The 25,231-nt window shown below is 57.2% G+C and overlaps 3 protein-coding genes across 5 annotated transcripts; 1 reads left to right on the forward strand and 2 right to left on the reverse strand.

Annotated features, from left to right (window-relative positions):
- Nucleotides 1-785: 785 nt before the first annotated feature.
- On the reverse strand, nucleotides 786-3,625 carry NR0B2 (nuclear receptor subfamily 0 group B member 2). Its single transcript, XM_033080879.1, has 2 exons — nucleotides 2,163-3,625; nucleotides 786-1,682 (listed from the first exon to the last, which is right to left on the reverse strand). The coding sequence occupies exons 1-2, from the start codon at nucleotides 2,686-2,688 to the stop codon at nucleotides 1,411-1,413; spliced, it is 798 nt and encodes a 265-aa protein (XP_032936770.1). The 5' UTR covers nucleotides 2,689-3,625; the 3' UTR covers nucleotides 786-1,410.
- A 157-nt stretch (nucleotides 3,626-3,782) lies between these two features.
- NUDC (nuclear distribution C, dynein complex regulator) lies at nucleotides 3,783-11,604 on the forward strand. The gene is made up of 9 exons (XM_033080874.1): nucleotides 3,783-3,926; nucleotides 4,820-4,897; nucleotides 6,689-6,901; nucleotides 7,186-7,269; nucleotides 7,649-7,762; nucleotides 8,131-8,325; nucleotides 8,915-8,998; nucleotides 9,092-9,210; nucleotides 10,795-11,604. Exons 1-9 carry the CDS (start codon nucleotides 3,831-3,833, stop codon nucleotides 10,844-10,846), a joined length of 1,035 nt encoding a protein of 344 aa, XP_032936765.1. The 5' UTR covers nucleotides 3,783-3,830; the 3' UTR covers nucleotides 10,847-11,604.
- A 3,570-nt stretch (nucleotides 11,605-15,174) lies between these two features.
- On the reverse strand, nucleotides 15,175-23,728 carry KDF1 (keratinocyte differentiation factor 1). Of its 3 annotated transcripts, none has more exons than XM_033080868.1 (5): nucleotides 23,703-23,728; nucleotides 21,942-22,114; nucleotides 18,787-19,912; nucleotides 17,914-17,988; nucleotides 15,175-17,028 (listed from the first exon to the last, which is right to left on the reverse strand). In XM_033080868.1, the coding sequence occupies exons 3-5, from the start codon at nucleotides 19,892-19,894 to the stop codon at nucleotides 16,946-16,948; spliced, it is 1,266 nt and encodes a 421-aa protein (XP_032936759.1). In that variant the 5' UTR covers nucleotides 19,895-19,912; nucleotides 21,942-22,114; nucleotides 23,703-23,728; the 3' UTR covers nucleotides 15,175-16,945. The 3 variants fall into 3 exon arrangements, with proteins under 3 accessions (XP_032936759.1, XP_032936760.1, XP_032936758.1); XM_033080869.1 differs by lacking the exon at nucleotides 23,703-23,728 and adding an exon at nucleotides 22,459-22,544; XM_033080867.1 differs by lacking the exons at nucleotides 21,942-22,114; nucleotides 23,703-23,728 and adding an exon at nucleotides 20,329-20,539.
- Between the last annotated feature and the right edge of the window lie 1,503 nt (nucleotides 23,729-25,231).

Consider the following 25,231-nt stretch of genomic DNA (forward strand, 5'->3'; position numbering starts at 1 on the left):
GACACAGAGACCCTGGGGGTGACAGGGACAGAGAGGCCCTGGGGGGGTGACAGGGACAGAGAGACCCTGGGGATGTGACAGCGACAGAGAGACCCTGGTGGGGGGTGACAGGGACACAGAGATCCTGGGGGGGTGACAGGGACACAGAGACCCTGGGAGTGACAGGGACAGAGAGACCCTGGGGGTGACAGGGACACAGAGACCCTGGGGGTGACAGGGACAGAGAGACCCTGGTGGGGGTGACAGGGACAGAGTGACTCTGGGGGGTCACAGGGGACAGAGAGACCCTGGGATGTGACAGGGGTTAGGGACACAGAGACCCCATTTGGGGGGTTTAACAGGCCCTGGGGATGACAGGGACAGAGAGACCCTGGGGGTGACAGGGGTGGGGACACAGAGACCCCATTCTGGGGGTTTAACAGCCCCTGGGGGTGGCAGGGCTTGGCCAGACTCTGAGGGTCACAGTCCCAGCGGATTCAGGGCACGGGGGTGTCCGGGCTGTCCGTCCTCACCCCATGCCAGGGCTCTGGCCTTGTCCCCTTCAGTCCCACCTTGGCTGGACACCTCAGCCACAGAAGTGAGTTTGTGCCTGGTGGCAGCTGGCTGAGTCACGGCTGGACAGGCTCAACACCTCCATTTTTATGGACAATCCCTTTTTGTCCCATTCTCTCTTTTCCATGCCTGCAGTTTTTTCTGCCCACCCCAAATTTTCAAACACTGTCGCTGAAAAGGCACCACCACGTTCTAAAACACCAAACATTTTATTAAAAAAATAATTTATTGCATCTTATATACAAACCAAACAAACGTCCACTTATAAAATACTGACACCTCGCCTGTTGGAGGCAGCAGCAGCAGCGAGTTTTCCAGGTGTGCACCTGGCTCTAACTCCAGGGAGGGTTTGGATCTCCCACTAAACCAGCTCTGCTCAGGTTTAACTTTTCACACAGACAGGAAAGCCCAAAGCCCCAAATGAGGTGCAGTAGGTTTAGGTGCTGCTAAGTGTCTTAATCCTCTTGTGTTTCATGGAATTATGGAGCAAAGAGAGAATCTAAGGAAAAGAGGGGTGAGTCTGTACACCCTGTAGGATTTAACACCCTGGCTTTTTCCATGAAGAAATTTCCTGAGTATTTCTAAGGTTCCAGGCACAGAAACCAGACCCGGAGTTAATTCCACATTTGCCCTCTGTCAGAGATCCCACAGACACCACGGGATCGAGCTGAGGACAACGCTCGCTGCTTGGAGCTCACAGCAAAATGAGTAAAAACTGGGAGCAGGGCAGGGAACCCCTCTCCCTCACACAGTCCCTGGATTGGAGAGCGGAGCAGGAGCTGCTGTAAAATCTGCTGAGCCACAGCTGCTTGCCCAGGGATCCTCCAGCGAACACGCAGAGCTCTCCCAAAGGCCGGCTCAGCGGGGCAGGGGCAGCCAGGGCGCCTGGGGCCAGCCCGTCACCTCGAACAGCATCTCCACCAGCAGCTGCCCCATGGCGGCGTCCCCGATGACGGGCCGGAAGAACAGGTCGGTGACGAGCCCGGCGGGGATGGATCTCAGCGAGGAGCTGACCCGCAGGATGCGGCAGAAGCGCGCCTGGCCCTCGGGGTGCAGCAGCTCCCGCAGCGCCCGCTGCGCCTCCCACTGCAGGCTCTCGATGTAGAGCGGGGCTCTCAGCCCCGGGATGTCTGCGAGGGACAGGAGACAAGGGAGGGAGGTGAGGGATGGGAAACAGATCCAGGTTTCTCCCATTCCCACCCTTCCCCGTTCCTCAGGAGGCTGCACTGAGATGCACACAGCACTGCTGAGGTGTAGCTGTTCCAGGGAAAACCCTGCTTTACAACCAAAGGAATCCAGGATTTATTGTCTGCAGGGCAGGCAAAGGTTTTGTCATCCTTCCTTCCCGCTTCCCAGTGCATTTGGGAATGACCAGAGTTAGGGAAAAGGTGACCAGCCCTCCCTGCTCTCACACCTGCCCATCTCTGAGCATCTCCAAGCCACAAGGTCTGGGAAGGTGGTGGAGTCCCCATCCCTGGACGTGGCACTCAGTGACAAGGAGGGCAGTGGCACAGGGTGGACTCGATGCTCTTGGGGATCTTTCCCAACCTCAGTGCCTCTGGGACGCCGTGATTCTGTGTCCAGCAGAGCCATGAGGGCCTGGCACTCACCTGGATTGAAGAGAATGGCTCCCCTCAGGTAGGTGTATTCGCTGGGGCTCAGGTCCAGCCTCCAGAAGCTGTTGAGGCACCACTGCAGGCGCTGCACGGCCGCCAGTGTGGGCTGCGTCCCCTCGGGCTCCTGCCCTTTGCTCTGGCCGCTGAGCAGGATCTTCTTGAGCATGCTGGGGGCCGGGGCCTCCATCACCTCGAAGGTCACCATCTCCTGCACCAGCCCCAGCAGGAACAGCGGCACCCAGCAGCCGTGCAGCAGCAGCAGCTGATCCTCCCGCGGCAGCAGGTGGAAGGCAGCCACGTTCTTCATGAAGTTGATGGTTTTGACCAGCACGTCGGAGGCGGCCTGGCAGGTGAGGTGCGGCGTGCGCAGGCACACGGCGCGGCGCTGCTGGCACAGGCAGCGCTGCCGGGCCGCGCCGGGCCGCAGCTCCTGGCTCAGCAGGGTGTACAGGATGGCAGGCTGCTTCTCCTTGCCGTGGCACTGGCACCTCTCACACCCCGTGTCCACGCTGGTGCTCATGGCTGAGCCAGCTCCTCGTCCAAACCCAGCCAGAGGGAGAGAGGCGTGAAATCCCTTCCTGGATCTGTCACGGGCCGGATTGTCCCTGTCCTCCCGGCTCTGCCAGCCCGTGGCTGCTCCAGCCAGCTCTTATAAGGCCAGGTCACGGTGAACACCCCTCCGCAGCCTTGACCGCCCTGATTAAGCAGCCCTCATTAAAACCACCCGACCAACCCCGTTGTTGCTGGGCTGATTGGCCGGGCGAGTTCCCAACAGCCGTTTTCTCAATGAATCGGGGCGGGAGGGGTTGTGTGGCCTTATCAGGATTACCCAAAGAGGATAAACAGAGTCATTACCCCAGGCTGTACCATGGCACCAAGGCCCCGCGGAGCAGGTGTCGCTGCCAGGGTTCACAGACAAACACGGGGCGCTCGTCTGGGCCTGGCATTCAATGGCCCCGGCGCCCGGCCTTGGGAAGAGCAACCTGGAAGTTGTGTTATCAGCGGCTGTTTGCCTGGCCTTGATCAGGAGCCTCTTGTTGTTGTGGAGGAAGAGGAACCCGGTGAACTGGCAGGCAGCGATGGGCCCAGGGGTCGTGTCTCTCCAAGGAAACACAGGGAAAGGGAAAATGCTCCCGTTTGCACAACGAGAGAAACGTAAGGGGAAAAGGCCAAAATTCTCGTATTTTCCCAACGCAAAGGGAGCCGGACGTGCTGGTTGACAGCAGCCAACCATGAGCCAAAGTGGGCAATGATTGTTCAGGGGCACTGCTGAGTCAACCCAAACTCCAGGACCAGTTCTGGGCCCCTCACTGCGAGCCAGACATGGAGCGTGTCCGGGAAAGGGAACGGAGCCCCGGAGCGGCTGAGGGAGCGGGTGGAGAGCTCAGCCTGGAGAAAAGGAGCCTCGGGGGGCGCTTCTCGCTCCCAGGTCCCGACAGGAGGGGCCAGGCCCCAAACCCCGCGGGCCGCACCGCCCGTCGCCATAACAACCCCGCCGCGCCTCGCGCCCCGCCTCTTCCCGCAAGACTGACAGCCCGCGCGACCAATCAGTGGGGAGAGCGGCGCGGGGGCGCGCTGGGATTGGCGGGCGGGGAGGGCCCTGCGCGCCCGCCGGTTCCGGTTCCGGTTCCGGTGGCGGCCCGGTGCGGGAGCGGCGGCGCGATGGGGCTGAGCGCGGAGGAGGCGGCGGAGCAGGAGGATCGCTTCGACGGGATGCTGCTCGCCATGGCCCAGCAGCACCAGGGCGGCGTGCGCGAGGTAGCGCCGCCGGCATCGGGAGCGGGGAGGGCGGGGCAGCACCGGAGGAGCGAGCGGGAGCGGCGCGGCCTCCGCGGGCCCCGCCCCGGCACGTGGAGCAGGGGACGCACGTGCGCTGCTCCAGGAGCGGCCATAACGGCCCCCGGCAGCGCCAGCCCCGCTCATTAATTAGCGTGGTGTTAATGAGGCGGCGCCGCACCCTCACCATGCACCGCAGGGCCAGAGGGAAGCACCGAGCACCGCAGGGCCGGACCGAGCTTCCCCCGGTCACCCCCGGCACAGCCCGTGAGGCCTGGCCGTGATCATGGGATCCCCTCGTGACCGGGGATCTGCTCGCCCGCCCTGATCCCACCCTGGGCCCTCTGGGCTCCAGGCGCTGACCTGCAGCAGGGCTGGAGGAGCATCCCACTCACACCCCACTCACCACTAATTTTTAAAGAATTATTCTGTTACTGCCCCTCGTGTTGTGGCGAAACCTCTGCCTAAAACCCCCACGGGAGAGGATTCCTGGAAATAAAGATCAGCCACATTCAGGGAGAATATGAGTTTGCAGAGGGGGTTCGGATGTGCTGGTTCATTCATCGGTGATGAATGTAAAAAGAAGGAATGTGTATGCTTTTAGGTGTGAAAAGAAGCAAAATACGGTACATTATATATACATATTTATATAATGTGTGCATGTATGCATGCCTAAATCCATTCCTGCCCTGCACAGCTGGGTGCTTTCTCCAGGCAGCAGCCACGGGGCTGATCCAGGGCACAGCCACAGATAGGGAGGACAAAGGATAAAGTTTGGATAAATGATAAAGGATAAATGCTCCGGACACACGAGGTGGCTCTGGGTGACCTGGGCTCACTGCTCCTTTTCTCTCCACCCTCTCCCTGTTCCCCAGCTCGTGAACACCTTCTTCAGCTTCCTGAGGAGGAAGACGGATTTCTTCACCGGGGGAGAGGACGGAGTAGCAGAGAAGGTAAAAATGAAACCTTCAGGGTTTTAACCCTTCTCCCTTCCATCCCACCCGGCTCTGGGCCATGCCAAGGGTCCCCTGCTTGAGCAGCTCCCAGCATCTGGGTGCCCAGCAGCTCCTGAGGGAAGGAAAGGCAGAGCTGCCCCTGTCAGAGGTGAGGAGCACACAATTCCCTGCTCAGGTGATCCCTCAGTGCAGGTTTCTTGCCAGGCTCTGGCCAAAGGCTAGTTTGGAAAGCAAACCTGCCAGACACACTGACTGAGCAGTGGCACAGCAGTGATAACCCCACGTTACCTTGTTTGTTAGCTCAGGAAAAGCACAAAGTCCACAGGTCTGCACAGGCAGCTGCCCCTGGCTGGGCTGGGCTGGACACTGCTCCCCTCTCCTTGCTGGAACTGGAGGGGATTTAAGGTCCTTTCAACCCAAAGCATCCCGTGATTCTCTGAAAGGAGGAAAGGTGAACCCTACTGTCATTTTTCTCAGAACAGAGAGCAACTCTCCTCCCTTCCTGGGGGCTGTGTGACCCCACCTGAGTGGCAATTGAGAGGTGCCTGGCTGCTCTCCTTGGCAGTCTGTGCCTGGGAAAGAAAAGGGTTTGTCCCCTGCCAGAATGCTTTATGGGCTCCTGGAAAAGTGCTCTGGCACCATGGGAACCACAACAAATGGGGAAGGAGCTGCTTCCCCAGCGCTGCTGTGCTCTTGGCATGGAAGAGAAAGGAGAGGGTGGGAAAGTCACTGCATTTTTTGGGTGCCATTTCAGCAGGCTGTGGGGCGGGTGAGGGAGGTGTGGGCAGTGGCAGGGACAAGGCCAGGCAGGGAAGATAATTTCCTCAGCGTGGATCATGGGGTTGGGAGCAGGCTGGGACATCCTGGGGGATGCACATCTTGCATTCTGTGCTGCAGGAGACACTTCAGCCAAGCTGTGTAAACAACCCTTGCTGGTGAAGCAGAGCAGAAATACTCAGTGCTTGCTTACAAACTGCAGTTTGCTTGGAAAAGGTTCAGGATTTCCCTCCCACTCTGAGGCTCCTGGGATGTATATAAATAAATTTCCCTCCTCCAATTCCTTTCTGAGGATCTGTCTGTTGTTTTTTGGGGCAGACCTGAGCTCACCTACGTGCTGCTCTGCACAGCACCCCTGCCCTTATCAACCCTGGGGCAATTCTCTGGCTCCCTGCCTGTGTACTCAGCTTTCCCACTGAGCACGCAGCCCTTGCCATCAGAGACCTTGGGATTTTGCCTCCCAGAGTCACAACAACCTCTGGAGAATTGGGAGCGAGGCTCAAACAAAAGATTTACGGAGGAGCTCACCTCTCAGTGTGAAAACATGGGGCTGTTTGGAGAATTTCTCCTCTAAATCATTGCACTGAGGCTCTGTCTGGAGAAAAGCCCAGGCTTGGGAAAGGTCAGAAGGAGGTAGAAAAGTTGGATGTGGTGTGTGCAGCTGTCCTGGAGGTTTGGAGCAGCTTGGGATGGCTGGCTTGGGTATCAGCTCATCCTGCTGGAATTGCACAAAGGACAAATAGAGGATTTTAATTCACTGTTATCTCCTGGAAACACACTCCCTGTGTAACTAGGAAGGACTACATTTACATATTTAAAATTTTCTCTGTTTCCTGCCTTTTCACTTCCTCCTCTGCTGTTTGAATTGAAGAATCTCTAGAATTTCCCTCTAAAAGACTGAGCGAAGACAAAGGGAAAATTCCCGACGTCTGTGTGATGTTGTGCTGCTCAGGAGGGCGAGCTGGCTGCCTTTGGGTTTGGGTTTGATGGAGGTGTTGTCTCACCCCTCAGCTGATCACAGAGGCCTTCAGCCACCACAACAAGCTGGCGCAGAAGGAGCGCAAGGAGAAGAAGGCGCGGCAGGAGGCGGAGCGGCGCGAGAAGGCCGAGCGAGCCGCGCGCCTGGCCAGGGACAGGGCCAGGGACACGCAGCAGGCCAGCGAGCCACGCATCAAGGAGCTCACAGACGAGGAGGCAGAGAGGCTGCAGCTGGAGATCGACCAGGTGGGAGCCGTGCCAGGGCTGTGCTTTGTCCTCCCTGGCGCTCTCAGGGGTTGGGGGGCTCAGGTTTGTTCTTTGTCCCGGTGGCAGCACGAAGGGAGCCTTGCCCTTGGCAGTGCCTCTTCCCTGGAGCTTTCCTAAGGGCTGAAAATGCAGTGTTCAGAGTGGGATGCAGTGAGTGGTGCTGTTCAGCTGGGGCTGAAAGGCTGAGGCCATCTAGTGCCAGCTCAGGAGGTGACAGGGCAGCTCTTGGCTGAGCCTGTTCCTGCTCTGCTCTTTTCCAACAGAAGAAAGAGGCACAAGGGCAGGGCAATGGTGTCCCAGAGAAACCCTCGGAGGAGGAAGGGGAATCTTCAGATTCCAACAAACAGGTAAAACTTGTCTGGAGATACTCTAGAATCATAAAATGGTTTGGGTGGGAAGGGACCTTAAAGCTCATCCTGTTCCACCCTCTGCCATGACACTTTCCACTACACCAGGTTGCTCCAAGCCCTGTCTAAAATACACACTTGGAAAATACCAGTTAAAAACCATGGCTTTAAAAACACACAATTCCTAAATGTGCCAATACAGAGGGCTTTGGGGTTTCTTTATTGTAGCAGTGTTTTGTCAGAAGCAGCTCTTAATTATGGAGCTAAATTTAAGTGGGTATAAAATACAAACAACTGACCTGCAATCCTTATAGAACCTAAGAGCTGTTGTGACAATGGAAACTGGAAAAGCTTCTTTCTTCGCACTTGAATTGCTTAGGGAACAGATGATGAAGAGGAAGATGAGAAGGATAAAGGAAAACTTAAACCCAACTCTGGCAATGGAGCTGACCTTCCAAATTATAGATGGACACAGACTCTTTCAGAATTGGATGTAAGTGGTGCTTGATGACCAGGATCTGAGGAATCTGGGAGGGAATGAGAGCAGGGGCTGGTAAGAGATGAACCAATTCCCTGTGTCTGGAAGTTTGTTCCAAGAGCTGGGAGAGAGCTTGGTAACTCAGTAAAATTCCCAGGAGCTGCAGTTTGCCGAATTCTGGTCTTGGTTTAAGCAGGCATTAAAATCTTCCCTTTTTATGGTCCCTTCCTTCCACCTCCTGCTCACTCCTCAGGGGAGAGTCCCAGAGTCCCTGCTCTGCCTGGCCCTGCTGAAAGCAAGGCAGAAGGGCTTGAACAGCTGCATGGGAGGGTGAGGAGGAATTTCCCTGCCCTGCTCCTCACATCTGCTCCCTTCTGCTGCAGCTGGCTGTGCCCTTCAAGGTGAGCTTCAGGCTGAAGGGCAAGGATGTGGTGGTGGACATCCAGAGACGCCGCCTCAGGGTCGGCCTCAAGGGCCACCCTCCTGTCATTGATGGGGAGCTCTTCAACGAGGTCAAGGTGGAGGAGAGCTCCTGGCTCATTGAGGATGGCAAAACAGTCACTGTGCACCTGGAGAAGGTAAAGCAGGCTGGGCTGGGCAGGGCTCAGGCTGGGCTGGGCAGGGCTCAGGCTGGGCTGCCCCTGCTGGGCTCAGCTCTCAGCATGGCTGCCCTGGGTGCTTGTCTGGTGCTGCTGGTAGTGGGGTGTTTGAGTTCCCCCACCTTCAGCCTCATTTTAAGCTGTTCCAGGATATTCAGTGTATTTCTCAGCAGTTCAGGAAAAGCTGGAAGGAAATCAGTCATTTCAGTGTTGTCCTTTAGTGTGTTTTGACATCTGTTAGTGACACGAAAATGCAGGGACAGACCTCCTTGTGTCCCTTCTTGTGTCCCCTCTGGGACTCTCCAGGTGGTTTGTTCTAATCCCATTTATGTCATGCCAAACAAGACATCTGACATTCTCTCAGATCTCCCAGCTGTGAAAATTTAGGCTGCCTAAAGTGGTTTGAAACAAAAATACCCTTTATCTATGTTCAGATTTTACTGATATTTAGAAAACTGTCAAAAAAAGTTTGAGTCCATCTTTCTTCTTTTTTTTCATGTGGCTGAGACTTAAAAGCCCTGGAAAAGTCCAAGAAATATAAACTTGTTTTTGCTTCTTCATCCTCTAGATCAACAAAATGGAATGGTGGAACAAACTGGTTTCCACAGACCCAGAAATCAACACCAAGAAAATTAATCCAGAGAATTCAAAGGTGAGAATAATTCTTTTATTTTATGGGATGGGGCCTGCTCAGAAATGACCTCAGTTGAGGGCAGAGTCGTTCCAATCTGGATCTTGCTTCCAGCTGTCAGACCTGGACAGCGAGACTCGCAGCATGGTGGAGAAGATGATGTATGACCAGCGGCAGAAATCCATGGGCCTGCCCACCTCTGACGAACAGAAGAAGCAGGATATTTTGAAAAAGTGGGTACAGCTCATTCCTTTGCATGGCTTTGCCTTCCCCAGTGCCTTCTCCTCTTCCTCTCTGGCACAAACAAGGGCACAGAGAGCAGCTTGGCCTTGTCCTAGCCATGCTCACATCTGCACTGGGTTTGAGCAGCCACCAGTGTCTGTAAAGCCTGTGGGAGTAGAAAACCCAGTGAGAAAATGTGGGAATAGCCCAGTTCTGGAATTGTTGATTACAACAATTGAAATTGCTGATTTCAATTCCAGAAGGCAGGTTCAGAACTGGAGGTGCCATCTCTGCTGAACTTTACCATGGTTTTGATTGGTGTATAATCTCCCTCAGTAGCCAGATAATAACCCCTCCCTTCCTCCCTCCACTTACCCCAGACAGTTGTCCCCAAGCCACTTTTATGGCTTTATTGCCCTGTTTTCCCTGCACTGTGGCAGGGAAGTGATTCCTGGAGCTCCCAAGGCCGTTTGGGAAGGTGTGGAGGCAATTCTGGGTCACAGCTTCTTCAGCAAGTGCAGCCCCACACTTTATCTCTGGATTGCTGGGGCTGACCTGACTCCTCGCTTCCTCTGCCTTTATCTGTAGTGCCAGAAACAGAGCAGAGACCAGGCTTCCCTGGTGGGCCCTGGGGTGGGGAGCACCCTCTGCTCCTGGGATGCCTCATGCAGAACCACTGCAGGGTCACTGGTTTGGTGCTCTGGAAGTTTGGCTGGCAGGGGTTGGAGAGGAAGTTTAGACTTTGTCCAGGGCAAAGGAGACTCAGCGACACCCATGAGGGTGCTGATGTCAGTGGAGCTCTCCTGGCTGCCAAACAAGGGCAGGATCCTCACAGCACAGGTGGCCCTGGAAGTGCAAAGTGGAAACACTGAGGGGGTGTTGCAGGGGAAGCCCTGAGATGGGAACACAAAGGAGACCAAGCTGCCCTTACCTGCACCGTGTGTGAGTCCTGCACAGGGCTGGGGTGTGCTGGGTCCCTTGGGGAGCAGAGCAGAGCAGAGGAGCCTCTGTGTGCCCTGGGCACTCCTGGGCACAGCACTGCCTTCAGAACTTCCCCATGTAACAACCTGAGTCCAGACAGTCCTGGAGGGTGTCCTGTCCATGGCAGGGGGTTGGATCAAGATGATCTTTAGGGTCTGTTCCAGCTCACACCATTCTGTGATTCCCTCTGCTGGGACTGCAGTCCATTTGGAATCAGATTCCTCTGGTCCTGTCCCCCCTGAGTTTTTAGTGTCAGAGCACTGAGGCTATTCCCATATTGCCAGTAAAGCTGTCAGTAATCTGCCTTCACCATCTCCCCTCTGCCCCACAATCGTTGTGTGGCTTCTGCGTGTCCAGAGTACCAGTGAAGGGTGTGCCCTTGATCATCAACACCTCCCTGTGTCTGGGCTGGCAGGAATGCTGCTCCCACTGACCCCAGGAAAAGGTGTTGGTAGGGAGAGTGCAGGGAATGAGTCCCTGAGCTCAGCAGAGCCTCCCTGCTCTGGGGGTGTGGGGCTGCAGCAGAACTCCACAGAGCAGGAAGCAGAAACCCTTCCCTCCCCACCCAGGCTCCTGCTGACCCACCCAAACTCCTGTCTTTGTTTTCCTTGCAGGTTCATGGAACAGCATCCAGAAATGGACTTTTCAAAGGCTAAATTTAACTGAGCTCTCCCCCTTCCCCCCTCTTTCAGCCAGCCCGTTGAATGGGGCAGGATGTGTATGGTTGGATATTCCTCACCTTGGGCAAGTAAAACTTCAGCATCCCCCACCCGAGCTTGCTGTGGAGGCACCTGCACAGAGTCACCTCAGTGTCCTGTGGAGCAGCAGGCAGGGCCCCAGGGCAGCTCCAGCCAGAGCCACCTGCCAGATTCCCAGAGGGCACTGAGGAGAGAAGGAGGGGTTAGAGCAAGAAGGGGTGTTAGTGCTGAGAGAGCCAGAGCTGAGAGGTTTTGGGGTAAATCCTTGAGGTGTTGCTTCGCTTCCCTGGGCTGCTCTGCCACTGGCACAGGCACTCCTGAGTTCTGCTCCCTCCTGCTCCCCTGTGAGAACATGGGTCAGCTGATTTTGTAAATAATCCTGTTTCTGCCTTCTTGGGAAGGGAAAGCAGCAGTTGGAAAGCACAGCTCCTGCAGTGCAGACAGACCCTGCTGCTCCTTGCTGCTGCTCCTGTTGGTGCCACAAGTGGGACAGCTGGAGCACAGCTGGGCAGGGCAGCAGGGAGAGAGGGGCTGCAGATCTGTGCCTGTGGGTGGGAGAGGGTCTGGGGGGGCCCTGGGGATGCTGTTGTTGCTGGGAGTGTCCCTGCCTCTTTTCCAAGAGCCTCTCTCCCCGCCGGGCGAGCTCCTGCTGACGAGTGGCATCACTCTGCATGTTCAAATCTTTGTTAAAACTGCAGTGCAACATAAAGGAAAACGAGTGGAATAGCTCAGGCAGAGCGTGTGGTTTCTGTGGCAGGAGGGATCTGGGGTGGGAGAGGGAAGGGGGGTGCAGGGGGTGTCTGTGGGTCCCTGTGGTGCTCCCAGCTCAGGACTGATGGTCTCTGCCTCCCCAGGGGGAGCTGGGTCTGCTCAGGACTGAGCCCCATCCCCAGCTTAAACCCCCAGCACTGCCCAGGGTGGCCACACCAGGGAGCCTCCCTTGCCCCAGGTGTCCTTCAGGAGCTAACAGGGAGAGTGTCAGGAAATCCTGGGCTCTGTCCCAGATCCCTCTGCCTCCCCCAAACATTTCCACCTCCTCCCCGAGGGATGGGCACGAACGGCTGAAAATCCTGTCCGGGCAAAGTCCGGCCTGGCAGCACCCGGCCTGGTGGGGCTGTTTTTGAGCTGCAGAGCACTCTAAGGGCTTTGCATGAAGTCTCTCAGCTTTACAGGCTCTTGGGGTTAAAAAGCAGTCCCCACCCAGCAGAGCAGTGACCTTGAGGGTGAGCAAGGGCCCAGATGAGGGCAGCTGCCTCTGGAGTGCTCTGGCCTGGATCTTCCTGCCTGTCTGATTTACAGATCACCTACACACAGCTCCCTCCACCCTACACACACCTCCCTCCACCCTACACACCTCCCTTTACCCTACACACACCTCCCTTTACCCTACACAGACTTCCCTTTACCCTACACACACCTCCCTCCACCCTACACACACCTACCTGTCCATGCCTTGGCCCTGTTAAAAGAGCAGCATCTCCTATTTCCATTAAAAAAGCTGAGTTCAGGTGGATTTGAAGGTTTTAGCCCCAGGATGAGCTACCTGCCTGTCAGCACTGAGCCCTGGTTTGTGGGACAGGAGAGCTGGGAGGGCTGAGCTGCTCTGGGGTGTGATGAGATTCACCCCATCTCAGCTCTGTCAGTGCTGCAGGTGCTGTGGCTGGGGGAGCAGGGCCAGAGCCTGCACCTGCAGCAGAGCCTGCACCTGCAGCAGAACCTGCATCCTGCCCCCAGCCCCTCCTCAGGGACAGGCACGGGCAGGCACCAGGCCAGCCATAAACCAGCAGAGTCCAGGCACCACCCCGAGCCCAACCTGTGCCTTTGTTCTTTCCCTGTTTCCTGCTCAGCCCTGATCCCACAGCACAGCCCTGAGCCTGGCCTGCAGCTCCTGGCTCTGGGAGCACGGTGGGAGCAGCAGTCCCTGCTCTTTGGAAGCACAGAGCTCCCTCAGGGCTCTGCTGTCCTCAGTGGGGCGGCTGCTGAGAGCCAGGGCAGGGTTTGGGGAAATACCTGGAAAATCCCAGATTTGCTGGGTCTGGTGGCAGCGTCAGGGAAGCTGGGGAGGGCTTGGGAGGAAGGAGTGTGGCTGGGAGAACGGGGCCATGCCTGTGGCCTGACCCCAGGGAGGAGGTGAACGCCCCGGCCGTGTTTGTGAACCCTGGCTGATCCCAGAGCTGCCCCTGGACTTTGGCTCCCGGGCCAGCGGAACAGAAGGTGTTGCACTGATGGCCTTGTCCCCTGCAAACACCCCTGGCCACCACTTTCCCCAGGCCAGCTGGAACTGGGAGCACCCCTCTGCTTCCTCAGGCAGCTTCCCCTGGGATAAACCCTGCTGGCTCCAGCCTTAAGGAATGCAAAGCCCCACCTCGGTCTGGGTCCCTGGAGAGCACAGAGTGTGGCCTTGTCCTTGTGCCCACAGCAGGGAAACTCTGAGCACCACAGGAGTGCTGGGATCAAACCATGCAAACACAGCAAACACATCCTGCCGTGGTGCCCAGCAGAGCAGGGAGGGACAGGGACAGGTCACCAAGGTTCTTTCACCTTCACTTACCTGTGCCAGCTCACCTGGAGCAGGGACAGGGATGGGGACAGGTCACCAAGGGCCCTTTGCCTTCACTTACCTGTGCCAGCTCACCTGGAGCAGGGACAGGGACAGGGACAGGTCACCAAGGGCCCTTTGCCTTTCCTCACCTGCAGAAGCCGTTCTGGTGCTGCCACCAGCCGGAGGCAGAGCCCAGGGCTCTCACCTGCCCAGGGCTCTCACCTGCCCAGGGCCCCTCCCCACCTCCTTTAAGAGCAAGGCTTGTACAGGCTCTGCAGAGAGCTTTCCTAAGGGTAATGTTTTCCCCAGTCATTTGGGTTTATTTTTCCTTAACAGCAGCTCCTGGGTTAGCTTTTATTAATGAATATTGCAGCTCAGAGCATTTGGGAAATGTCCCAGGCTCCAGGATGCTTTGGGAAGAGCAATGGAATAGCAAAAGCCCAAGGAAGGGAACAGGAGCAGCAAATATTGGATGTTTCTGTGTTGTTTTAGGAGGAGCCTCAGCTGCTGTGTTACTGCAAGGGCCAGGCTGTGAGGAATTGGGGTCCATCCATCTGCTTCCTAATGCCTAACCCACGCTGAAATAAATAACTCAGCAGCTCAGGGTGTGGATGTGGACAGGAATCTCTTTAACATTCCCAGCAGAGCTCCTGAGCTTCCTTGACTCCATGCCAGGGCCCTGGGCAGCACAGGGACCCCTCTGAGGTCACAGCACAGCAAGGACACGGGGGGAGAATCTGGGGACTCTCCTGGCAAAACCAATAAAACCAAACAGAGTCTTCAGGAAAAGCCAGGTGCTGAGAACACCCCCATAGCTCCATCCACAGCAACTTCCTGCAGACAGAAACCCAGGGACTGATTCCCTGGGAGCAAGGGAACCCAAACTCCAAAGGGCAGCTGCTGGACACAAGGGGGCTGACAGACCCCAGCCAGCCACAAAAACATCCCCAGAGACCCTTCCCAGCCGAGAGAAGGCAGCATTTCCCTGTTCCTGGCTCTGAAATCCTCCCAGGAAACACATCCCAGTGCTGTGCAGCAGAGGGAACCCCCCCAGCACCTGCCAGGAATGGAGCCCTGCAGGTTGCCCTGAGATTGCAAAGTGCAGAACTGGTCCTTCAAGTCACAGGGGCAGAGGCTGGGCCTCCATCCCTGAGCTGATCCTGCAGAGCAAACCCCACATTGCTGCTGAGATGGTGACATCACAGGGACAACATGGAAATTCTGCCCCCAGGCTCAGCTTTTCCAGCATCACCGCCCAGGGAAGGTCCAGGCTCCCCTGCAGGGCAGCAAACACCTCCCCAGAGGCTCCTGCACCTGCCCAGACACCAGCCTGGCGTTTGGGATCCCCCTGGAGCTACCAAATGGATGAAAATATCTTTGTCCATCTGGGACAGCAGCAATCAGCCCCCACCCCAGGATCCCCAAGAAAACAGGAATGTGAAAGTCACAGCACAGGTAAAGAGCACAACTTTTACTTTATAAAAAAGACCAAACCAGAATATTTAAGGCCAATGAGTGCAAAAGAATCCCACAAGACACCACAGCTGAACCAGCTTCAGGGACCATCGAGCTGACAGTCCTCCTTGGTGAGTTTTTGGGAGGCTTGGGGGTTTTTTGCTAGTTTAATCCACACACACTCACTCTTCACACCCAGACTAGACACTAAAAATGTGCATCTGCTCGTTGCAAGTCCAGCTCACCCCTCGTCTCCAAAGCAGAGCCCACAGAGCTGTGTCAGTGACCCGTGGGACACTCAGCACACAGCCTGCAGGAAACTTGTCCAAATAACAATGTACAAACCCCTGAGAAGCAGAAGCCAAGCAGGTCTCTCAGGATGGGCAGCACTGGGAAGGAGGTGACCTCACACAGCTCCCCTGGGAGTCCCAACCTGGCCTTGCTTCAAGTCTTTCCCTTGTATAAACTCCATTTCTCATAAACCAACAGCTTTAAACACAAAGCAGGGAGGGGAAGCAAAACCCAAGGCTCAGTCTCTTCCCTTTATCTTCAAAATATCTCTGTCAGTGTCTCCAGGTGTGGTCTCAGTAATGCCCCTGATTTCTGGAAGCACATTCTGAAAAAAGACAAGCTTTACAAAACCAGGCTCTAACAGGGACTGGAACTGGAATTTCAAAGGGTTTTGGCCTTTTAAAGCAGCCTGAGAGCTTGTGAGAGGAATTAAATCCTTCCTCCCTGCCCAAACCTCTGAAGAGCAACCACAGGCTGTAAAATAAAGGCACATTTCAGTTCAATTAAGGCACATTTCAGTTCAATTAAGGCACATTTCAGTTCAATTAAGGCACAAAACCATGGTCCACACCAAAGCCTGGGGCCTGTCTGGGCTTCCCTCTCCCCAAAATCCTGTGGGTGTGTTTATCCTACGGCTGGCAGATTCAGTGAAGTGTTTTCTGGTCATGTCCAAGGGCACCCAAATCTCCAAACCAGTCCCATGGCTTGCTGTGCTCACTTTGTGACAAACAACCAAGTGGCAACAGCACAGATGGAGCCTCCTCCTGCTGCAGCCCTCAAGGCCACCTGGCAGCGTGCCCTGGGGACAGCAGTGCCCCTCTCCTGCTTCCCCCTGCCTGCTGCAGGTGCTGAGTGCCAGCAGTGCCTCCCAAACCCTCTGCAGACACTCAGGGCCCTTCCTTTCAAAGCAAACCACTTGGAAGGGATTTTCTAGCACAACACTCAAACAGTTCTGAACCACAAAAAGTTGTGAGTGAATTAAGTGTTCCCTCACCTGCACAATCCTGCCCCAGGCTGTCCCAGGGGAGCTGCTGGCAGGCAGGTCCCAGGGGTGCTCCCCAGATCCCCAGCAGGCTGGCAGAGCTGATCCCCATGGTCTGCCCATGCAGGGGCAGCCCAGCAGCCACCCCAGCACTGGAACTGCCCTAGGCCACAAATGAAACGAGCCCCACAAACCTGAACCTCACGAGGCAGCAGGAGGTGACAAGGAGGTGACACCCAGGTCAGCAGGGAAAGGCAGATCTGGCTACTGAAAACACCATGGGTAGAAGATTTTGGGGTTGTGGGATCAACACAGGCACTTTAAATAGCGATTTGGGTCCCTCCAGGGCAGGATCTCAGCCTGCACCTCACCATCAGCACCAGCACAGACCCCACAGCGTTATTCCCTCTCCAAGTTCACTCAGGCAGTGCCAGGAAGCAGGAACTGCACCACAGCTCCTCAGAGCAGGGAAAGGGCTGAGCACTGAGGCTGTCAGAGCTAAATGTGATTTACAGAATCACAGAGGCACAAGTGATCTGCTACTTCCTTGTCCATCTTCTCCTCCCTGGGCACACACTCCACCTCCCAAGTTCATTAGCTCTGCAGTTTGTTTCCTTGATTGTCCAAAAAAAACCAAAACATCCAGTGAAACTCAGACAGCAGGAGGCATCTGGCTTCAGTAAGGATCAGGGTAGACTGGGAAAAAAAAATCAAATGTGGCACAGCACACTCCACATGGAGAGAGCAGGATGTGACTGCAGCAGAGCCCTGGGATGCCTCCCTGCTGCTCAGGTCCTTTAGCAGTACACCTGGAGCAGAGGAGCCCCAGACGAGTCAGTCTCTGTGTCCTGGAAAGAGGAATCTCTGCTGGTTGGAGAGCCTTGGGAGGAAAGAGAACAGACATTAGCCCAGGGCAAGCACACAGCCTGGCACTGGGGAAGGAGCTGCCACACAGCCTTTGTGTACCATGAGGGAGGAGAAAGGCACACAAAGCCATGGCAGGGAACAGCCCAGCCTGCAGTGCAGCCCTGTCCCAGGACAGAGCTGCTGTGCAGGAGGAAACTTGTCCTGGGCTGCTCTTGGGGAGGATCAGAGCTCGGGGCAGCCTGGCACTCCTGCCTGATTCCCTTTTGCACAGTTCCTTTTGCTCCCCGTCTCACCCAGCTGTGACCTCTGCAGTCACACCCCAAACACAGCCCCAAACTCTGTCAGAGAGACACTGGAAGCTCTCAGGCCAGGTCCTGTGTGAGGACAGGGATTGCCACCCTTGGATTTCACCTCTTTTCAGAAAGATCCACCAACCCAGGGAGTGTCTGAGCTCCATCACTCCCCAATCCCAGCAGGACTGAGGGGAGCCTGAGGAGCAGGGACAGCTCAGCCTCTGTGCAGGGTCAGGACATGACACAGGGGAGAGTCAGGGTGAGGGCATGACACAGGAGAGACTCAGGGTGAGGCCATGGAGCAGGGGAGAATCAGGGTGAGGACATGACATAGGGGAGGTTCAGGGTGAGGCCATGGAGCAGGAGGGGAGGCTCAGGGTGAGGACATGGAGCAGGAGGGGCTCAGGGTGAGGACACAGAGCAGGAGGGGCTCAGGGTGAGGACACAGAGCAGGAGGGGAGGCTCAGGGTGAGGACACAGAGCAGGAGGGGCTCAGGGCAAGGACACAGAGCAGGAGGGGCTCAGGGTGGGGACATGGAGCAGGAGGGGAGGCTCAGGGTGAGGACACAGAGCAGGAGGGGCTCAGAGCCTCCCCAGGGTGTTACCTGCGCTGCTGTGCCGCCTCATGTTCCTGGCCATCACATCCGCCGGCGTCTCCTCCGAAATCTGCACGGCCAGCTCTGCAAGGAGAACCAAGAGGGCCTGAGACAGTGAGGATGAGGTGAAGGATGACTCAGCACCAAGGATCCCTGGCAGGGAGCAGGACAGGCACAGGCTGATTCCTCCCATTGCTTCTGCCACTGGCCGGGCACTCTGAGCTGCGAGTCCTTAAATGCCAGGAGCAGCCTCTGCTAATCTGGGAAGCACAACTCCCACACGGCTCCCTCTGCTACTTCTGCATATCTCCTTGCCCCCCACACTCAGCTTTTCAAGGTTTTTCTGGAACAAACCGTGTTATAACCTGCTCTGGAGCTCAGAACACGTGAGGCTGCTCCCACAGGCAGGAAGAAGCAGGTGCTGAGGAACAGCCCTTCCCTCCCTGTGCAGGGAAATTCACTGTGTGGGGGAGGTCTGGGCTCTGAGGACACACTGCCACTGCAGCCTAGGGCTGGCACTAGCCAGGCAGCACACGGGACAGAGCCAGCTGGGTAACTGGACATCCTCTGGCACAAGCAGCTCGTCTGGTCCTACCAGTTCAGTTTGACTCACGGATTTTCTGCCTCCCTCAGATGAGCACAGGCAGCAGCAGCAGCACAAACCCTCCTATTGCTCAGCACAAACCTCACGGGCAAGGAAAGACAGGCTCGAGAAAGCCACAGCACAGGGAGGGTGAGAAGCAGAGCTCTCCATAAGGACCCCACTCACACAGCAGGAGAGGAACCCCACTGGGGACAGAGCAGCTCCCAGCCCCACACCTCCATGGAGAGATGAGCCCAGGGACCCCAGGGACCCTCAGAGACCCCCAGGGACCCCCGTACCGTCCTGGCTGATGACCATGGACTCCAGCATGGTCTCGTTGCCGCTGTCAGGAGCGTTGCCCCGGCTGCTCCTGTCCTCGTGGCTCGGGGTGCAGATGTGGGGCCGCACGCGGCTCTTGCGGGTGCTGATGCGGATGATGCCCCGCACCAGCCTGCACTCGGCGTCCTGCTCGTCCAGGTTGTAGTCCTGGGTGATGCTGTTGATGAGGTCCGAGATCTTGTTGGTCTTCTCCAGGAAGACGGTGTCCGAGGTGCACTTGGCCAGCTCGTCGATCTGGTGCACGCTGAAGAGCTCCGTGAGCTTCTTGAAGATGAGCACGTCGATCTGCCGGCTGGACATGGAGCCGTTCAGCTCGCTGATGTCCACGTCCGACTCGTGGAAGGAGTAATACTCCTCCGAGCTCCTGTGGCTGCTGGGCAGAGCTGGCTTCTCCATGCTGTTCCTGAAGGGCTTCTCCAGCAGCTCCTTGCAGCAGGAGTCAGACTCCAGGTGGTGGTTGGGGCTCCTGTTTGGATAGACAGGGATGCCCTTCAGCTTCACGTCCGGGTAACTGAAACTGCTGCCCATGCTGGACTTTTTGATCTGGTTCCCGTTCTTCTCAGCAGGAGAGGTGCTGGTGGGGCTGTTTGGGAGGCGCCCGTTGTAGTCTCCGTTCTTCCCATCATCCGTGGAGGTCTCAGCAGGCCCCGGGTAGGGAATGCAGACACTGCAGTCCTGGAAGCAGCCCCCACATGTCACTATGCAACAGAAAACAGCCTTGTACGTGTTCCAGGCCTGAGCCAGGGAGGAGCAGCAGAAGCTGTGGTTCGGGGGAGCCTCAGCTGTGCCAGAGATGAAGGTGATGGTCTCTGCCTCGCGGCCGTTGGAGTCCTTGAGCTCGGCCTTGCGCCCCTTCCTGTCCCGCATCTGCTGCGCTCTGCGGCCGCCTGAGCCCTCGGGCGCCGAGCCCCCGAACACCTCCAGGCTGATGTCCGTGTCCCTGGTGTCCCTGGTGTCCCTGGTGTCCCTGGCTGCCCGGGCCCGCAGGGGCACGGCCTCGGGGCAGGGCTGCTCGCGCTGCCGGGCGCTGCCCAGCTCGGGGGGCAGGCGGCTCCTCCTGCCCAGCATGGCTCGGCTCTCGGGCACCTGCAGGACAGGGAGGGCTCAGGTCACAGCAACGCACCCAGCACAGCCCCCCCAGCCAGCTGACAGCCAGGCACTCCCAGAGGCAGCACCCAGCTGACAGCCAGGCACTCCCAGAGGCAGCCCTTCCATGCTCTATGGGGATATTTCGCATCACGACTCGCTGTAGTGGGTCTGGTTTGCCAATTTGAAATTTTGTTTTGTTGTGAAATAGATTAGGAGGAAGGCAAACCAGGTTTAACTTTAAATGGTATAAAGAAAAAGTTTATTACTAGAAACTATAAGGAAAAAAAAAACTGAGCATAAAACTTTTAGAATGCTCCTCCTCCCCCTACACACTTCTTGTCTAGTACAAGAGAGACTGCCCAGGTCTCAACAGATAAAAAATTCAGAAAATCTTTACAAACCACCACACTCACGCTGTTCTCACTCAGGGCCACGCTCCAGGGTTCCCCCACCACCCAAGCTCTGCTGCTTCCTTTGGGCAGATGCTCAAACCAGAAGACAGATGCTTTAAATGGGCTATTTTCACACATCAAAATCCCTGTAACCTTCACAAGAGTTTCCTCCACGCAGCTGGAAGAGGAGGCAGCTCCTGAGCAATAAAGGAGCAGCACAGCTGGAGGTGGAGCCACTGAAGGGCTCCAAAGGGAAAGTATCTTTTTTTAAACAACTTCCCTTTGTCTCGCAGTCCTTAGGATTAGGCTGGGCCCTGACAGCACTTATCCATTTCCAAACACATGTGCCCAGGAGGAGATGACAAGCAATCCATCATTATGCAAGCTGCCAATTCCAGCTCCACGTTATTTGCTGCTGTTTCAATTTGCAGGATTTAGCAATGACAGCATTACCAACACTAATGATTTTTGCCAGTCATGCTAAGGTTGGGTGATGCCAAAGACTTCCCCATGAAAACCTGATGTCTTCATCTGGATTAAGAAAAAGATCTTGCCAACAAGTGACAAGCACGTGAGTGCTCCCTATTTTTAATCTTTTTGTTATTTTTGCTGTTAAAGCTCAGCACGGGTCAGGGCTGTCACTCCACTCCCACTGCTCTGCCTTTATCCCAGGCTGTGGTGGGTCCTGAAATTCTCCATGGTTTCCAGGCTTCTTGGCTAACGCTGCTTTCACCTCCAAGAGATCCTTTTAAATACTAATTAGGGTAATTAATAAGCAGTGAGAGCCCAGCCATGGTTTCAGTGTTTTAGGGCTGTCCTTGTTGCTTTGCTATAGACTTTGTATAGGGCACCTCAAGCATGAATAAATAAATCTGTCAGACTTTGTTAGAGCTCTGCCTCTTTTTCCCTGGTTTTCAAACCAACAGTCACATTTTCCCCACAAAGGAACAGGCCCAGACTGAAAGCCAGGCAGTTACAGCACACCACTGCTTTCCAGGAATATTCTGGCTCTGTTAACTTATGAAAATTCATCCCAGGAGCTCCCTTTGCACATTCCTGGGCAATATGCAAAATAAAAGCCCCAGATGCTCCAACTTCAGTGCTGAGCAGGCAGAGCTCCCTCACCTCAGCATCACTGGAGAGGTTTGATTGCTTTCACTTCAGAACAAGTTGGGGGTTTTTCCCCTCAACCTCCTCATTTTTGTAAGGCAGTTAAAAATTTAAAAACAGACTGAAAAAACATGAAATGAAAACAAAACGTTTGAGCTGAACTGGGAACTGCTCACTGGGATGTTTCTTTTCATTCCAGTTGAGAGACCCAACATCTGCACTGGACAGCAACACTCCTTTGTATAACAACAGACAATATCCTGAGACCTCAGAGCACCTGGGACAGAGAGGAGCACTATCTCAGCCCTGAGGGAGAGACTGCAGGCACAGGTGTCACCTCTGGGCTCACCCCTTCCCATCACAGCTCACATTTCTGGGAAAGATGAACATGGAAAAGCTCCTCAGGAGCACAGGCAGGACACAGCTCCTCAGTCCAGCCTTCCCCAGCACAGGAACAGCCTGGACCAAAACCCTCAGCCAGAAATAAACGCTCAGACCAAAAGGCACGTCCAGGTGTTACTCACACGACGGTTGGGAGCTTCCTCTGCTCTCACACAGGCACCAGGAGTGACGGGAGGAGATCCCTCTAGAGAGCCTCAGCATCTGCTCCACAGCAGCCAGGAAGGATCCACAAAGGGTTTGCAGGACTCAGGGTTAGCCAGGGTCTAGGATCTTCATGTTCAGGGAGAGGGATTTCCTTGGAAAGTTTTAAAAAGCTCAGTTAGGTTGGGAATCTCCTGAACAACGTCACATCCACTTGCCCATAACCACAGGAGACAGGATTCCCACACTGACACAGCTTCTCTGAGCTCTGGGGAAGCACCCACAGCTGTGAAGTGTCCTAAGGATGCTGAAGTTAAGCTCCTGTTCCCACCTGCTCTGCTGGCAGGGATGGAGATCCTGACCCAGAGCAGATGTGGGTGCAGCATCCCCCCTGTGCATCCCTGGATCCAGCAGCTCCTCTCCCTCCCAGCTCTCTGGGATACAAACACCCTGGCCAAGGACCTGCCTCCTGCCAAAGCGTGTGCCCCAAACACCCACCCTGTCCAGCTGGCAACCAGGGCTCCAGCACGGGGCAGCAAACAAAGTTTGACCCTTTTCCCTCCCAAATGGAAGGGAAGGAAAAGGGGAGACCCAGCTGGGCACCGAACAGAGCCCCCTCTGCCACCAAGGCCTCCAGACAGGGGAGAGGAGAAGCCGGGTGGAAGAGCAGGGAACAGAACCATCCCAGCCCGTCCTGCTCTGCACACCGCGCCCCCTCCTCCTTTCCCAGCCCTGGGAACCAGAGCCCAGCCCAGGGAGAGCCGCAGGCACCGGGAAAGCTCCGAGGGCCACCGGCCTTCCCCAGGGCCAGCGCGGGACAGGGCCCGGGGCAGCGGGAAGGGACAGAGCGGGACACGGGGACAGAGCGGGACACGGGGACAGAGCGGGACACAGTACCGGGACACAGTGAGGGGACACGGGGACAGTGAGGGACACGGAGACAGAGCAGGGACACAGGGACAGAGCGGGGACACGGGGACAGAGCGAAGACACGGGGACAGAGCGGGGACACGGGGACAGTGACGGGACACGGACACAGTGCGAGGCCACAGTACCGGGACACAGTGAGGGGACAGGGACACAGAGCGGGGACACGGGGACAGAGCGGGGACACAGTACCGGGTCACAGTGAGGGGACACGGGGACAGTGAGGGACACGGGGACAGAGCAGGACACGGACACAGTGAGGGGACACGGGGACAGAGCGGGGACACGGACACAGAGAGGGGACGGGTCACAGAGAGGGGACAGGGACACAGTACGGGGACACAGTACCGGGACACAGAGCGGGGACACGGACACTGAGAGGGGACACGGACACTGAGAAGGGACACGGTGACAGAGCGGGGACAGGGACAAAGAGCGGGATACGGCCAGGGCCGGTGGCGGGGCCGGGGGTGTCCCCGGCCGGGGCTCACGGGGGTCCCGGTGCCGGAGGAGCAGCCCCGGGGCCGAGGGGATCCCGGTGTGGGGGTGACGGACGTGCCCTCCCTCCCTCCCTCTCCCTCCCTCTCCCCCCCTCTCCCCCTCCCCTCCCTCCCTGCCGGTCGCGGCCTGCGGCTGCCCCCGGGCCGGGCCGGGCAGCGCCGGGCGGCAGCGGCGGGGTCGGGGCCGGGCCCGGGGCCGATGGCGAGGCCGGGGCTGATGCCGGGCCGGGGTCGGGGGTCGGGGGTCGGGGGTCGGGTCGGGTCGGGTCGGGTCGGGTCGGGCCGGGCCGGGCCGGGCCGGGCCCCTCTCGTTACCTGCACCGGGAGCGCGTCCGGCCCCGCCTCACCTGGGCCAGGTGCGCCACGTGACCCCGACGGGCCGCGCCGAGGGACAGCAGAGAGAGACGGGCGAAGCTGCGCCGTGCGGGGAACGGGAACGGGAACGGGGAGAGACCGGGAACGGACAGGGAACGGACAGGGAACGGACTGGGAACAGACCGGGAACAGACCGGGCACGGACCGGGAACGGACAGGGAATGGACAGGGAACGGGCCGGGAACGGGCCGGGAACGGGCGGGAAGGGACCGGGAATGGACCGGGAACAGGCCTGGGTATAGACCGGGAACGGACAGGGAATGGACAGGGAACGGACCGGCAGTGGACTGGGAATGGACCGGGAACGGGCCGGGGAGGGACCGGGAACAGACCCGGGCACGGGCCGGGGAGGGACCGGGAACGGACCGGGAACGGACAGGGAATGGACAGGGAACAGACCGGGAACGGACCGGGCACGGGCCGGGAACGGACAGGGAACAGACCGGGAACAGACCGGGAACAGACCGGGAACAAACTGGGAACTGACCGGGAATGGACTGGGAATGGACCTGGAACTGACCGGGAACTGGCCAGGAATAGACCGGGAACTGATCGGGAACAGACCCGGGAATAGACCGGGAACAGGCCTGCAAACAGACCGTGAACTGACCCGGGAACAGGCCTGGGTATAGACCCGGGCACAGGCCAGGGAACAGACCCAGGCACAGACCCCGGGCACAGACCCCAGGCACTGACCCGGCACAAGCCCCGTGCCCAGATCCTGGCCACAACACCTGTCCTGGCACTCCCAGGACGAGCTGAGCAGCACAGAGTGACCCTCTGAGCCCAGCCCTGCTGGGCACTGGGCTCTGCCCGTGCCCCATGGCCCAGCTGAGCTGTCACCATGTCCCACACCCTGCTGCATCCCTGGGTCCGGGATGGGGGCACAGGGAGCAGCCCAGGAGTCCTGGGCTTTAAACCTGAAATCCTGATGCAGGATTCCTTCCCTAAAACTGTGCCAGGATGAAAGAGCAGCGCCTGAGCCCCTCCTGCCCTGCTAACTGGGACACCCGGGAAAAAACCTGGGGAGGGGCTGGGCGAGATGGCACCGACATTAATTATTGCTGCCTGTAATGAGGCTTCGCCGTTCTGGAGCACATCCCAGCGCGGGGCTTTGCAGAGATGAGGCCATGCACATCCCTCGGCTCTGTCCTGCATCCCTAATCCCGTGTCCCAGAGGAATCCCGGGGGCTGTGCTGGCCGCGAGTCGCATCCCTGTGTCCCCTCCCTGTGTCCCCTCTCGCTGCTCGGTGTCTCAGCAGAGAGGCTCTGCCAGGGGAGGGAGAACAAAGGGAAAACAAAGCTCTCACCGGGCTTTTGCATCACCGAGGTTTATTCTGAGCGCTGCTAATTGCAGCCTCCTCTGCTAAATCATTAATAGCTCGACAGCCCGAGCAGAAATCCTGCAGTGCCGGAGGGTTTTGGGGACTCAGGCTGTGCCTTACCTCAGGGCAGGGACATTTCTTGTT

The sequence above is a fragment of the Catharus ustulatus genome, chromosome 26 (assembly GCF_009819885.2).
Source record: "Catharus ustulatus isolate bCatUst1 chromosome 26, bCatUst1.pri.v2, whole genome shotgun sequence".
NCBI classification, from domain to species: Eukaryota; Metazoa; Chordata; class Aves; order Passeriformes; family Turdidae; genus Catharus; species Catharus ustulatus.